The sequence below is a fragment of the Stomoxys calcitrans genome, chromosome 1 (assembly GCF_963082655.1).
Source record: "Stomoxys calcitrans chromosome 1, idStoCalc2.1, whole genome shotgun sequence".
Taxonomy (NCBI): Eukaryota; Metazoa; Arthropoda; class Insecta; order Diptera; family Muscidae; genus Stomoxys; species Stomoxys calcitrans.
In genome coordinates this window covers 144,400,854-144,417,349 of record NC_081552.1, presented here as the reverse complement: position 1 = coordinate 144,417,349, position 16,496 = coordinate 144,400,854, and the positions used below count along the sequence as shown (strand labels likewise).

Below are 16,496 nucleotides of genomic sequence, written 5' to 3'. Positions count from 1 at the left end.
GGCCTTGCCGATGAGGATTCCATCGGGTCAATCCGGTGCGTACAAGCGGTTGCCATTTGATTGTATCAGGTAGTAATTTATGATAATATTACCCTTGTTGAAATGTTTACGATTTTTCATCGAATTAGACAAAGACTACCAATCTTTGCTATATTACCGCTTCTAACAATTCTAGGTTCTTATTATATAATTGAATTTTCTTCTCAGCACATATCCTCTGAAATTTCGACCTCGATTCGATGAAAATCCTTCAAATCTCGGCAATGTGTTGATTCCCATATAACCTAAGGTTTCTACGCATCACAAAACTTAAACGAAAGCAGTTCCAATCGAACCATTCCTGCTCACAAATTTGGTTATTTCATTAATCACACCCGTGTGCTATGGAGGCGATGTTATAATAATTCTTAGAGGTAAGGATCGGAACCAGCTATTCAGAAAGGCCGAAAGGCTCTTGCATATGGCATATGACTGGGCTAGACCCAGAGGTCTCAATGTTAACCCAGAGAAAACAGAAATATGCCTGTTCACGAGGAAGATGAAGGTGGGCCAATCTGACGCGCCACGTTTCCTCAATAAAACGATTTCGATATCTGACAAGGTCAAATATTTAGGAGTGATCTTGGATAGGAAACTAATTTGGAAGTGTCACATTCAGGAGCGTACTGAGAAGGCTCACAGATGTTGGGCACTATGTCAATGGGCCTCAGACTCGAAATGGGGCCTGAATCCAACGATAGTCCACTGCCTCTACAGAAGCGTGATTAGACCAATACTTACTTACGCCATAATAGATTGGTGGACTGCTATGGAGAAAAAGTGTAACGTTAGGACCATACAACAAGTTTAGAGAACATGTTGTCTTGGCATGTGCAGAGCAATGAGGACCACGCCCACTAGGGCACTGGATACTATTCTAGATATCCGACCCATTGACAGTCTATGTCTTTGTAATTTATCTATGTTCTGAAATTGACTATGTGTATCTTACGAGAACACAAGCGTTTTACCTGTTAAATTGACATTCTAGTTTTTATTTGCATTATCATGTGTAGCACCACAAAATTAAAAGATGCATCACTATAAACGTTTAATTTAAAAATTAAAACAATAATAATTAAAAAGGCGTTAAGTTCGGCCGGGCCGAACTTTACACACCCTCCACCTCGGGTATATATGTAAACCACCTTCCACCAAAATCCGGTGAAAATTGCATACCTTATGTCCTATAGCGGTTATATCAAAATATGTTCCGATTTGGACCAAATACTAATAAGTATAAGTCATTGTTCAATTGTATATAACAAAATATTAGTATTTTTAGCAGCATATCTAAAAATAAACCGATCTGAACCATATACGACACGGATGTCGAAAAGCCTAACATAAGTCACTGTGTCAAATTTCAGTGGAATCGGATTATAAATGCGCCTTTTATGAGGCCAAGATTTTAAATCGAGATATCGGTCTACATGGCAGCTATATCCAAATCTGGACCAATTTGGGCAAAGTTACAGAAAAATGTCGAAGAGCCTTACACAACTCACTGTCCCAAATTTGGGCGACATCGGACAATAAATGCCCCTTTTATGGGCCAAAAACCTTAAATCGGGAGATCGGTCTATATGGCAATATTATAACCAAATTTGAACCTATCATGGCCAAATCAAAGAAAGATATGGAAGGGCCTTAGACAACTCACTGTCCCAAATTTCAGCAGAATCGGATAAAAAATGTGACTTTTATGGGCCTAAGACTATAAATCGGAGGATCGGTCTATATGGCAGCTATATCCAAATCTGGACCCATCTGTGCCAAATTGATGAAGGATGTCGAAGAGCGTAACACAACTCACTGTCTCAAATTTTAGCAAAATTGGAAAATAAATGTGGCTTTTATGGGCCTAAGACCCTAAATCGGAGGATCGGTCTATATGGCAGCTATATCCAAATCTGGACCGATCTAGGCCAAATTAACGAAAATCGGATAATAAATGTGGCTTTTATGGGCCTAAGACCCTAAATCGGCCGATCAGTCTAAATGGGGGCTACACCAAGATATAGTCCGATATAGCTCATGTTCTAACTTATCCTGCTTATAGACAAAAAAAAGAATCTGTGCAAAGTTTCAGCTCAATATCTCTATTTTTAAAGACTGCAGCATGATTTCAACAGACAGACGGACGGACATGTCTAGATCGTCTTAGATTTTTACGCTGATCTAGTATATACTTTATAGGGTCGGAAATGGATATTTCGATGTGTTGGAAACGGAATGACAAAATGAATATAGCCCTATCCTTCGGTGGTGGGTATAAAAACGTGTAAAAGGAACCAAATGTAAAAAACTTTTACATTGAAATTTTTTAAATCTGGATTTAATTAAATCCATAAACAAATCATGTCCGTTTGCACTGCGTTTTTGGGGATTTAAGTGACATACACAAGCGTAAATGCGTATACATGAATATGCATATTACACAACCATAGACAACTCTTGAAAACAATATATTGGGTTGCCCAAAAAGTAATTGCGGATTTTTTAAAAGAAAGTAAATGCATTTTTAATAAAGCTTAGAACGAACTTTAATCAAATATACTTTTTTTACACTTTTTTTCTAAAGCAAGCTAAAAGTAACAGCTGATAACTGACAGAAGAAAGAATGCAATTACAGAGTCACAAGCTGTGAAAACATTTGTCAACGCCGACTATATGAAAAATCCGCAATTACTTTTTGGGCAACCCAATATTTTGGTACATTTATGGATTATTCAGCCATGAAATCGGGCTTATTTGCAAAATACCACTGGATTTAGCACTTAAATCTTGATAAGGCCAAAAATTCGGATTTAGTAAACGTACTTTTAAAATGCAAACAATTCATTCCACATTCTAGTGGAATTTGGATACAACTCTGATATTAGAAAATTCCATAGCTGCACCAGCAACTTTACCTTGTATAAATTTGCCTAGATTTTGATGTTGCCATACTATTATCCGGAATGTCTGCAAAGAGCATTGAAGGTTAGGTTAGGTTTAAGTGGCAGTCTGCCATTAAACTCGCTTACACCTTTTCGTCCATTGTGATATCACAGGAATAAAAGAAGGAAGATGACTTCTAGTTCCTACCGTTGAACCATCCAGATCGCTTTAAAAATACCAAAAACTTGCGAATGTTCACATCCGCTAAATTAGACAGGCTCTCACAGAAATTGGGAACCATAAGTGGAACTCCTTCTGACTGCCAGAGCGGGACACACATACAGAAGGTGTTCTATAGTCTCTTCTTCTTCGATGTCCTCACAGCTTCTGCAAAAGTCGGTGCTGGCAACCTTCAGTCTGTCAGCATTTTTTCCGATTAGACAGTAACCTGTCATGACGGACACAATGACTGAGACGTCTATCTCAGATTTGGAATGCTCACAGCCCCCTCTTTGTGACCATCTATCAATCGTTGCCATTCGAGCCTGATCCTGAAAACATAGCTTACAAGTCGCTAGAGGCACAGATTCCAGTTTCCCTGGAATGTGTAAGGTAGTTCCTAGTCTCGCAAGCCCGTCCGTTCTACAGTTCCCTGGGTATCTCGGTGGCCTTGCACCCAGAGCAGGTGGATTTTGAACTGTTCAGCTATCTCGTTGAAAGATCTGCGACAGTCGAGAGCGGCATTTAAATTGAGAACTACATTACGCAGGGATTTGATGGTTGCCTGGCTGTCTGAGAATATATTTATGCCAATCGTCATTTGACACTACATCATAGCCATTCCTTCTTTACTTGCAAGGATCTCCTCTTGATATACACTACAGTGGTCGGGTAACCTTCTCGATATGAGTTCTTCCAAGTTCTTCAGAATACACCCCAATTCTCACCTGGTCGTCTAGTTTGGAACCATCCGTATAGAAGTCCATTGTGTCGATTATGGATTGTAACTCGACTACAGTTGAGTTTTCAGGAGACCAGGAAACCACGAAGTAAAAATTAGTATAAAGTTGGAAATTTTAGTCAATTTCATTTGTAAAAAAGTAGGTAAATAAATATAAAAATGAAAATTTCTGTAACGAAATTGGCAACGTAACTGAAATTACGTGCTACATCAAAAATATGCAGAGGTTCTAATGTACAAATTCTGTTTTGTTTGAGTCCATGGAAAACGAAAATACCTTTAATTTTTCTGGGTCGCTTCGTTAATTAATTTAGGACGCTAAGCGTAGAGAAAATGCGTTTTCGTAGATTTTCGGTTTAAAACAGGCATACCATATATACGCTATATTTCTTTTAAATCGGCCAAAAAATCGCTAAGTTACAGTGGCTGAAATATGAACAAGTAAAAGCGTGCTAAGTTCGGCCGGGCCGAATCTTATATACCCACCACCATGTCGAGTTCTTTTCCCAGCATCTCTTCTTAGGCAATAAGGATATAAGAAAAGATTTGCTCTGCTATTAGAGCGATATCAAGATATGGTCCAGTTTGGACCGCAATTAAATTATATGTTGGAGACCTGTGTAAAATGTCAGCCAATTCGAATAAGAATTGCGCCCCTTGGGGCTCAAGAAGTAAAATAGAGAGATCGATTTATATGGGAGCTGTATCGGGCTATAGACCGATTCAGACCATAATAAACACGTATGTTGATGGTCATGAGAGGATCCGTCGTACAAATCGGCAAATCGGATAATAAATACGACCTCTAGAGGCTCAAGAAGTCAAGATCCCAGATCGGTTTATATGGCAGATATATCAGATTATGAACCGATTTGAACATTATTTGACACAGTTGTTGAAAGTAAGAATAAAATACGTCATGCAAAATTTCAGCCAAATCAGAAAGGAATTGCGCCCTCTAGAAGCTCAAGAAGTCAAGTCCCCAGATCTGTTTATATGACAGCTATATCAGGTTATGGACCGATTTGAACCATACTTGGCACAGTTGTTGGATATCATAACAAAATACTTCGTGCTAAATTCCATTCCAATCGGATAAGAATTGAACCCTCTAGAGGCTCAAGAAGTCAAGACCCAAGATAGGTTTATATGACAGCTATATCAGGTTATGGACCGATTTGAATCATACTTGACACAGTTGTTGAATATCATAACAAAACACGTCGTGCAAATTTCATTCCAATCGGATAAGAATTGCGCACTCTAGAGGCTCAAGAAGTCAAGACCCAAGATCGGTTTATATGGCAGCTATATCAAAACATGGACCGATATGGCCCATTTACAATACCAACCGACCTACACTAATAAGAATATATTTGTGCAAAATTTCAAGCGGCTAGCTTTACTCCTTCGGACGAACGGACGGACAGACATGGCTAGATCGACATAAAATGTCGCGACGATCAAGAATATATATACTTTATAGGGTCTCAGGCGAATATTTCGAGTAGTTACAAACAGAATGACGAAACTATGGTGGAGGGTATAAAAACGCGCTAAACAACATTTTCCTCGGTCTCTGTTCTCTTTAAAAAGTACCAAACAATATATGTATATATTTAGGTTAGGTAAGAGTGGCAGTCCTTTACAGACTCACTTAGAGATTTTAAGTCCATTGTGACACCACAGTAGCGACAGACTAAGGCTTCTGGCGGGAATCGAACCCTCGACCCCTCCACTAGTAATCCAAGCACGCTACCAACTCTACTACCGGGGCGCCGTGTTGGTAGCGTGAAAAAGGAAATTAAATAAGCTTTCCAAAATGCGTAATGACAATAAAATCGCTTAAAAAATAGTTAAATTATACAATTTTTTGTGTTTTAAATTTATTTTATTTTTTCCTATGTAACGTTGTTCAATTTTAGATATTTCCTAGTGAAATCTTTCACCTTGCTTATCACTCTGCTTTCCTAAACTTAAAGAAAATCTTGCAGATAGTGTAATTTTATTGACATTTTGCAACCCCATTGCATGTTAAGCCAACAGTATGATGTTTACTATCTGCTCATAATTTTCACTTTTTGTGTTTCCAAGAAAGTTTTTGCACTAAAACAAAACCATTCCATGACTTTTTTTCTTCAAATTTCATTTGTTGAACGAATTTGTCATCTTTTACCAATTTCCGTAATTGGGGACCAATAAAGATACCTGTTCTGTTAATATAAAATATGATTTACCTTCTTTTAATTTTCCGCTCGTAATTCGTGGAAAACCCTGTTCAAGGTTTTTGAATGTTGTTCCATTTTCATCAAGTGTTTTCATGAATTGCTTTATTAAGCCCAATTTTATGTGCAACGGAGGTAAAATGATGTCTTTTGGATTGACTAACGGTATATTTATGTTATTTTTCACAAATTATTGCTGTTGAACGCAGTTTCCAGTCTCTTTGTATGTAATGTTTAGATGAGTCTCGGCTGTCCCATTCACAAAAATGCCAAGAATACTTTGTACTACCACCTTGCAAGCCATTCAAAATTGTTAGTACTTTCAAATCTGCCACATTTGGCCACTTGTGTGTAGTGTATCGATTTGGCTGTAATTGTTTTGGTATCACTTCCAACATTTGTGCGAAGTATAGTCCAAATCGGTCCACAACCTGCTATAGATGTCATATAAACCGATCTTGGATCTTAACTTACTGAGCCGCTAAAGGGCGCAATTCTCATCCGATTTGGCAGAATTTTTTTACAACGGCTTCTCCCACGGCCTTCAACATACGTGTGCAATATGGTCTAAATCGATTTATAGCTTGATACAGCTCCCATATAAACCGAACTCCCAATTTTGCTTCTGGATCCCCGAATCGGACTATAACTTGATATGGCAGCTCCTCCGTCCTTATGCATTATATTATACTTTGTTTGCCTAAAAACAGATACTGCGCAAAGAACTCGACAGATGCGACCATGGTGGATGGTATATAAGATTCGGCCCGGCCGAACGTAGCACACTCTTACTTGTTTTTTCTATGCACACGTAATGGAAGCCAATTAAACAGTTCAAGAAACGGCAATTCAAAAGAACAACGTGAACATTTTTTCCAGGATCTTAGAGTTGAATAAGAAGACGAACAGCAAACCGATAGTATATACCATCTATCTATATTCTATATATAAAAAAATGAATTTGTGTTTGTGGGTTTGTACATTTTTTTGTTCTGTCTAGACTCAACAACGGCTAAACCGGAAGGAGCAATAGGCTATATAACTTTTTGATGTCGCAAGGGGAATGGACACTCCCCCTTACCCTAAAAGTACCACCCAAAAATAAAAGTGGATCGATTGGGACTTAAATGAAAAGTATTGAAGAGTAGAGTAAGAATTCCATATTAAAAATTGGTTCAAAGTAATTGAGGGGCAGCCCGACCCCAAAACCCCTCAAAATAGGTTTAATGGGCGATAATGACAATATGGGATTTGAATGAAAGGTATTCGGGAGTAGATAGCGAATATGGTTCGGAAGAAGCAATACGCTAAATAATTTTTTGATATCGCAAGGGGGGCGGATCCTCCTCCTTACCCCAAAAGTACCACCCAAAAAAAAAGTGGACCGATCGCGACAATATGGGACTTAAATGAAAGGTATTTAAGAGTAGATTACGAATTCCATATTACAAATTGGGTCCAAGTAATTGAAGGGCCGCCCCGACCCCAAAACCCTCAAATAGGTTTATTGGACGATAATGACAATATGGGGCTCGAATGAAAGGTATTCAGGAAAAGATTACGAATATGATCAGGAAGGAGGTATAGGCTATGTAATTTATTGATGTTGGAAAGGGGCGCACCGTCCCCCGTTACCACAAAAACGCCACCCAAAATCAAAAGTGGATCGAAAGGGACAATATGGGTATCAAATGGAAGACATTGGAGATAAGAACACGAATGTGATATAAAATCTTGGATTCAAGTATCCAAGGGGACGCCCAACCCCAAAAACTGCTCCAAATAGACATATTGGACGTTTATATCAATATAGGACTCAAATGAAAGGTATTCGGGAGTAGACTACAAATATGACATATAAAACGAGGTCCAAATAAATGATGGTCGCCCCTCCCTGATAAGCTCCTCAAATGGGAATATTACTCGATCATAGCTTGATAAAACTCAAATGAAAGGCATTTGAGAGCAAATTACGAATATGACATTAAACTTTGTGACCAAGAATCTAGGTGGTGCTTTACCTCCTATAATCGCTTCCAATAGGTTATTTGACCTATTAAACAATGGGGAATCAAGTGATAGATTTTTTAGAGTGCGTCACTCAAATTTGTGCTCGAGTGGCAGTGTGGCGCACAACCCTCTTATAGACGCCCTCTACCAAACGGCTGTATACACCACTCATGACTGTATGGGGTTAAATTAAAGGTATAAGGTTGTAAACTGCGAATCTGATATCATTATTCTGCTCATATATCTAGCGGACCGCCTCACCCCAAAACAGTCGATCAATTATAATGAACTGACGGGACACTGTGTGATTTAATTAATGTGTGGGGACACAAATAAATGTAGGCCGCCATAGTCCCGAAATTATAACGTTTAGCGTGATAGCAGGTGTTGCAAACTTTAACGTTAAGGTTGCAACCATATTTAGCTCATCGATAGACAAGTTTTCAAAAGTTTTAAATGGTTTAATAGTAAGAACTATCACCGCCGCACCAAATATATAGACTGGAAAATTAGTTCTTTACCACAGAAAATCGTTTAATATGGCAATTTGGTTTGATTTAAAAAAATACTAAATGATGACTATTTAATAGTGGTATGGTGGGTCACATGATGATCCACCCTAAGCGAGTAGCACTAACATTTTAATTAGCGCCATCTGGCAGTCTTCAATTGTATTTACTTGACCCAATAGGATTTAGTTGATCCAATTGAAAACAGCCAGTAAATGGCGCTAATTTGGTGAAGCCAACATAAAAAGAGAGAGGGCAGAGTGATAAAAATTAATCATCCAACATGTATATTTATTATGACAACCTATCGGCCTTTTGAATAAAGAAAAATAAAATATAGGAATTTCGTTGCTGTTGTTTGCGGTATTATTTTTTAACTTTCCCTTCCAAGACGTTGTTTAAGGTAGTTTTATTGCCTATCTTTGCCATAGATAACAAGTAAAAAGGCGTTGGATACCTACCACCTCGGCTATATATGTAAACCACCTTTCGTCAAAATCCGGTGCAAAACTCATAACTTATGTCCCATAGCAGAAATATGTGGAGGGGCTTAACTTTACTCTTTGTCCCAAATTTCGGCAACATCGGACAATAAATGCGCTTTTTATGGCCCCAAAACTTAAAACCGAGAGATCGGTCTATATGGCAGCTATATCCAAATCTGGACCGATCAGTGCGATAATGCAGAAGTGTGTTAAGGGGCTTAACTTAACTCACTGTCCCAAATTTCGGCGACATCGGACAATAAATGCGTGTTTTATGGGCCTAAGACCCCAAATCGGAGGATCGGTCTATATGGCAGCTATATCCAAATGTGAACCGATCTGAGCCAAATTGACGAAGGACGTTGTAGGGTCTAACACAACTCACTGTCCCAAATCATAGGAAAATCGGCTAATAAATGTGGCTTTTATGGGCCTAAGACCCTAAATTTGAGGATCGGTCTATATGGCAGCTATATCCAAATCTGAACCGATCTGAGCCATATTGACGAAGGATGTCGAGTGGCCTAACACAACTCACTGTCCCAAATTTCAGCAAAATCGGATAATAAATGTGGCTTTTATGGGCCTAAGACCCCAAATCGGAGGATCGGTCTATATGGCAGCTATATCCAAATCTAGACCGATCTGAGCCAAATTGACGGAGGATATCGAAGGGCCTAACACAACTCACTGTACCAAATTTCAGCAAAATCGGATAATAAATGTGGCTTTTATGGGCCTAAGACCCTAAATCGGCCGATCGGTCTATATGGGGGCTATATCAAGATATAGTCCGATATAGCCCATCTTCGAACTTAACCTGCTTATGGACAAAAAAAGAATCCGTGCAAAGTTTCAGCTCAATATCTCAATTTTTAAAGGCTGTAGCGTGATTTCAACAGACAGACGGACGGACATGTCTAGATCGTCTTAGATTTTTACGCTGATCAAGAATATATATACTTTATAGGGTCGGAAATGGATATTTCGATGTGTTGCAAACGGAATGACAAAATGAATATACCCCCATCCTTCGGTGGTGGGTATAAAAACGACTGATCTCGGAGTTGTGTAAGGCGATTCAAGCGAAATTTTGTTTGCAAACTTACAACGATCTAAAAACAAAAAAATTTGGTATAAAAATCTGGGGTGGGGTGCCTAAGAGGGCCGCACACTCCCAAAACCTGGCAAATGGATTTTCAATTTCAACTACAATTAAGCTGAAATTTTCAAATATCAATATTGTACTTCACACATCTCCAATTGGGATTAACACAATTTATAAAAATTACACTTTAAACACATCTTCATTAAGTCTTCTTTACATTACAGTAAGCAAAATTGATAGTGCTGGGCCAAGTTTTCTGCATAGAGACGAAACGATGAAATCACCCTTTTTGCGAAAAAAATTACAAAAATTTATTTTTTTCACATTTTTTGATTTGTAACTCGCATAACTTTTGACTGAAGAATCGAACCTTAGCATATTTCGCGACCAATAGTACATTTTATTAACTTTCCAAATCAGTTAAAAAAATTTAAATCGGTTCAGAAATCCTTTCACAAGCAACAATATAAGAGACCAGCGAAAACTGCAAAAAAAAATTTTTTAGTCAAATTTCTTGGACACTATGGAAGATATCCCGCACATTTAGGCCTATTGCTATAGGGCTTTTTACGCACTTTCCAACAAATTTTAAAAATCGGACCATAAATGCGCTTTTGACAGCCCGAAAAAAATTTTTTTAGGGCCGAAGTGACCAGCTTTGGAGGGCCCCTAGGACAAAATGGGCAAAATGGCAGACTTATTTTCACTTTTTTTTTTCATCCCACTGTGGGACGATTAAAATATTCTTCATAAAGAGAAATAGCATGCTTCTTTACCGACACATCTATCTTATTTCGTTTATCCAAATACAATCCACAAATACAACAAAAGCTGTCTCATATACTACACACTTTTAAGATATTTTTATTTGATAATATTTTTAATCTTTGGTAAATTTTAATAAAAAAAAGACTCTGTTACTTCACTTTTTGCACTAAAATCACTCCTATGTTTATTGTTCACTTACAGAAAATATAATGTTTCGCCACCACAAGTTTGGTTCCGTTATATCCTTTATTTATTTAATCCATTAATAGATAAAGGATATAACGTTAACTGTTTAACCCATAACAACCAAGGCCATAACAATTGAGAAATTTTTGACTTCATTTATAAGGCTCATTACCAACAAACAGGTAAAAGGCTAAAAATGACAGACTTTTGTAGCCTCTACATATTTAGCGTTAATGGGCTAAATATGTACCTACCTATTTGACTCATAAAACCCCAAGCCATAAAAAATTGTTTAAATCGTTTTTAAGGATCATCCTGTGTTCTACTGAATGAAACACTTTTTTGAACCTACCTATTTGACTCATAAAACTCCAAGCCATAAAAAATTGTTTAAATCGTTTTTTTTTTCGAATTTTTAGGCCAAAGCATGTTTGTTGTTGGTGGGTGTTCGAATTCTGGCGAGGCCATCAGAAAAAATTTTCAGCGGTGGTTTTCCCCTCCTAATGCTGGCAACATTTGTGAGGTACTATGCCAAGTAAAACTTCTCTCCAAAGAGGTGTCGCACTGCGGTTAGCCGTTCGGACTCGGCTATAAAAAGGAGGTCCCTTATCATGAGCTTAAAACTTAAATCGTACTGCACTCATTGATATGTGAGATGTTTGCCCCTGTTCCATAGTGGAATGTTCATGGGCAAAATTTGCATTTTGCATTTGGGTGTTCAAGAAAATTTGTATGTTTTCCCATGCAGGTTTTCATTCACGCATAACTCATTATTCTAAGAAATTTCTAAATGAAGAAAAAATTGCATAAGTCATCTATTTTTTAACCGATTTTATTGCTATTACCCATTTTGGAAAACTTATTTAGTAAATATAAAGGGTGATTTTTTTGAGGTTAGGATTTTCATGCATTAGTATTTGACAGATCACGTGGGATTTCAGACATGGTGTCAAAGAGAAAGATGCTCAGTATGCTTTGACATTTCATCATGAATAGACTTACTAACGAGCAACGCTTGCAAATCATTGAATTTTATTACCAAAATCAGTGTTCGGTTCGAAATGTGTTCATTCAGCGTAACGTTGCGTCCAACAGCATCTTTGAAAAAATACGGTCCAATGATTCCACCAGCGTACAAACCACACCAAACAGTGCATTTTTCGGGATGCATGGGCAGTTCTTGAACGGCTTCTGGTTGCTCTTCACTCCAAATGCGGCAATTTTGCTTATTTACGTAGCCATTCAACCAGAAATGAGCCTCATCGCTGAACAAAATTTGTCAAAATTTGAACACATTTCGAACCGAACACTGATTTTGGTAATAAAATTCAATGATTTGCAAGCGTTGCTCGTTAGTAAGTCTATTCATGATGAAATGTCAAAGCATACTGAGCATCTTTCTCTTTGACACCATGTCTGAAATCCCACGTGATCTGTCAAATACTAATGCATGAAAATCCTAACCTCAAAAAAATCACCCTTTATGTATTGTTTGGTACCTTTTAGGCAGAATAGAGGCAGAGGAAAATGTGTGTTTTTAGTGTGTTTTATTTTTTATTTTTCAGCCACTAGTAACTTAACGATTGTTTAGCCGATTTTAAAGAAATATACCTTATATGAACGACAATGTTGTGACCAGTGACACTTGCGGTGTGGACGATTTCTCCGCCCGGCACGGGTTAGCTGTGCGCACCACACAGGCTGGAATATTGAGCTCCAATTTGTGTGGTGTTCATTGCTGTCCCGAGAAGCTTAGCTACGAGCTACCGGGCGCGTCTACAAGTTGCGGATAGTGGAATGCTCCATACGGTGTAGCTGCAACAGCAGTCGCGGACAATCAGCGGTATCGAGCGGAGTCTAAGTGACAGATCGGGCGGCACCGGCTCTTGCACAAATACTGAGTGCCTATTATGCTCGATATGACAAGGGGAGTTATTGGCTCCTTTTCATAACCAATGGCCTCTCTGTTCTCGCGGCGATCGGTCCTTTGGACCGGAACGAGCTTGCGGTCTGCGAGACAACCTGGGGTAAGTACGAGCACTACATGTCTCAGGTCACCATCAGCCTCATCCAATCTTCCACTCGGTGGTTAAAAGATTGGGATTATATGTCCTTAGTCTTCCAAGTATGGATTCAGGATCTGAGGGAATCCTTGATATCCAAGCATGCGCCATTGGTCGAGAAAGAATACCTTTCTTCTTGACTAAATCTTGTGCCGCGCCTGTCCAGATCTCACCATTCTTTTTTAAGGCGCAACGATATATTTGAATTGAGCGTTGATCCCCGAAGGCAATTAGTCTGTATCGGCCTCGATACCAGCCTGCATCGATACAAACTAGAGGAGTTTCAGGAAATTCCGCAAGAACATCGGAGTATACTGACGACAGATCATTGACTATCCCACTCCAATTATTCCCAGGTATGCAGCCCTGTTCTTCTCCCTTGTCGACAACCGCCATCACGAAACTGTCCCTAGCGACATTAGCAAAGGTTATTGGATCCATCTTACTATTGTTCGCCCTAATTTTGTTAGACATGGAATGCCCTCCAGGTGATTGCAGCCTCTTGGCTGACTGCGGTGCAGTTTCCGAATCTAGACGTGGGGTAGCTTGTGCAGCGAATTCGCGAGCCCAATTTAGGTAATCTCTTTCCCTATTAGTGAGAGTCTTAGGATCATTCGCACCAAGCCTCTCAATAAACCTGAGAGCGATGAGCCTTCTATAATTCCAACCTCTTAAAGAGCGTGTTGGTTTGCCGGGGAAAGCCGATAGCCAAGGCAAATTATAGGCATGCGAAGTTAGAATAGGTTCGGTCTTGTCCTTAAGACTCTAACCAGGTGTCTTCGTCAAAAGGCCCTGTTGACTAGTCATCTGTCGGCAAGTGGACCCTGAGCAGCCGCTCCACCAGAAATAACAGAGACATTTTTGTGCTCTCAAAATTTGGCAGCATATGTCAAGGTATTATTTTATTTTTCTTTACAGCATGCAGATCTGCCGAAAAATTAAAAAAAATCAAATTTACAGCAAAAAGAAAAATAATAATAAAAGAAAGTTACATATATTGGAAGCTAAGACTGCCAAAACCCTATATACGTGTATTACGCCATAGTTTCCTACACGGGAAAGGAAATAATGCATATTTAGAAAATATAAACGACCAAACTGCATGCCATGGAGAGCAGAGTTCTGCTTGCGGCATGTTCTTAGATATTGATCATTTATCTATATTCACAAGCGCCACCAACCAGTCTATGTGCGAAGTTCAAATTCTTTGTTTATATATGTTTCTGCCCAAAACCAGGGTTGCCCTAACAGCTAACCTCAATAATTTTTAAATATTTGAAAAAAATATTGAGATTTCATTGCAGGATATTGTCCGGCTTTAAACCATTGTTTAATGCTTTCTATTCCAAGAATAGCATAGCAAAAAACATTAAAAAAAGCGCAAACAGACAAAGCAAACGAAAGGCACGTCCCATGTGCTGTTTTGTGTATAGGCAGAGATACCTAGACCACATGCGACGTGCCTTTCGTTTGGTTTGCCTGTTTGCGCTTCCTTTTTTATATGTTTTTCGCTATGCTATTCTTCGAATAGAAAGCATTAAACAAGTAAAAGCGTGCTAAGTTCGGCCGGGCCAAATCTTATATACCCTCCACCATGGATCGTATTTGTCGAGTTCTTTTCCCGATATCTCTTTTTAGGCAAGCATATGATAAAAGGAAAGAATTGCTATGATATTGGAGCTATAATATCAAGTTATCGTCCGATTTGGACCATAATTGAACTGAATGTTGTAGACCATAGTAAAAGTCGTTGTGTAAAATTGCGCCCTTTAGGGGCTCAAGAAAAAAAATAGGGAGATCGGTTTATATGGAGCTGTATCAGGCTATAGACCGATTCAGACCATATTGCACACGTTAGGTGGAGGTCATGAGAAAATTCGTTATACAAAGTTTCAGCCAAATCGGATAATAATGGCTAACTTTAGAGGCCGAAGAAGTCAAAATCCGAGATCGGTTTATATGGCAGCTATATCAGGTTATGGACCAATAAAAACAATATTAGGCACAGTTATTGGAAGTGAGAACAAAACACTTCTTGCAAAATTTCAGCCAAATCGGATAAAAATTCCGCTCTCTAGTGGCTCAAGAAGTTAAGATACAAGAACGGTTTCAGCCAAATCGGATAAGAATTGCGGCCTCTAGTAACTCAAGAAGTCAAGATCCAAGATCGGTTTATATGGCAGCTATAACAAAACATGGACCGATATGGCCCATTTACAATCCCAACCGACCTACACCAATAAGTAGTATTCGTGCAAAATTCCAAGCGGCTAGCTTTACTCCTTCGAAAGTTAGCATGCTTTCGACAGACGGACGGACATGGCTAGATCGACTTAAAACGACATGACGATCAAAAATATATATATACTTTATGGGGTCTCAGAGGAATATTTCGAGGAGTTGCAAACATAATGACCAAATTAGTATAACCCCATCCTATGGTGGAGGGTATAACAATGGTCTAAAACCGGACGATATCCTGCAATGAAATCTCAGTAAGATTTTAAGACCGAAAAAGAAAACGCAAACAGAGATTTGAAAAAAGTTTCATGGTGAATCAAACAACATCGTCTATGACATGATTATATTTCTTACAGATTGCTGGATGGCGAGCATTTCACTATCAAAGGAGACTTAAGAGGCAAAGGAAACTTTATAAAGTCCAGTGACAATGGGTAAAAGATAACATTTTTCTTCCATCTCTGAATACAAATAATTTGAAAATATATTTGTAGGTCCTGGATAATAACCGGCCTATATGAAAATGGATTTCAAATATTCTGTTTGGATATCTAAACCGTTTCAATTTATTATCATTATTATTTCAATATACTTTATTATTGATTAAAATCTGTAATGTATGATTAAATAATTAACTATTTACAATAACGTTTCTTAAATATAATAATAATAATATATACTTTGCGCTTATACACACGATTTTTTGTATTTTACCAAACATAAAAACGATGTCTAATATACAATTAAGATGAACCAATTAAAAAATTTATAAAAATTAAAGGGTAGAAGAATTATGAAGAATTTAGATGTAAATAGCCAAGAGGTTTCAAATGTGGAAAGTGTTTCTTATACAATTGCATGATGACGTTTAGGCCAATAAAAAACGGCTGAAATGTAACGCTTACTTATTTACATATATGTGTACCCCAGCATGCGTTAATTTTGACAAACACATTTTCCCCGTACGTTCTGTTAGTTAAAGAGTTTTGCAAATGTATTGTGTACCTATTTTGTTTCA

General features: G+C 38.2%; 1 protein-coding gene across 3 annotated transcripts in view; it reads left to right on the top strand.

Moving 5' to 3' along the window:
- Positions 1-16,168, top strand: part of LOC106095197 (uncharacterized) — a 61,836-nt gene extending 45,668 nt beyond the window's left edge. For 2 of the 3 annotated variants that reach the window (XM_059360495.1, XM_059360496.1), the window contains exons 5-6: positions 15,835-15,912; positions 15,973-16,168. In XM_059360495.1, the coding sequence (XP_059216478.1) occupies positions 15,835-15,912; positions 15,973-16,033 (139 nt within the window). In that variant the 3' untranslated portion in view covers positions 16,034-16,168. Of the gene's footprint in view, positions 1-15,834; positions 15,913-15,972 lie in introns of those variants that run through there. The other variant, XR_009396472.1, reaches the window with a different exon arrangement.
- The last annotated feature ends 328 nt before the right edge of the window (positions 16,169-16,496 follow it).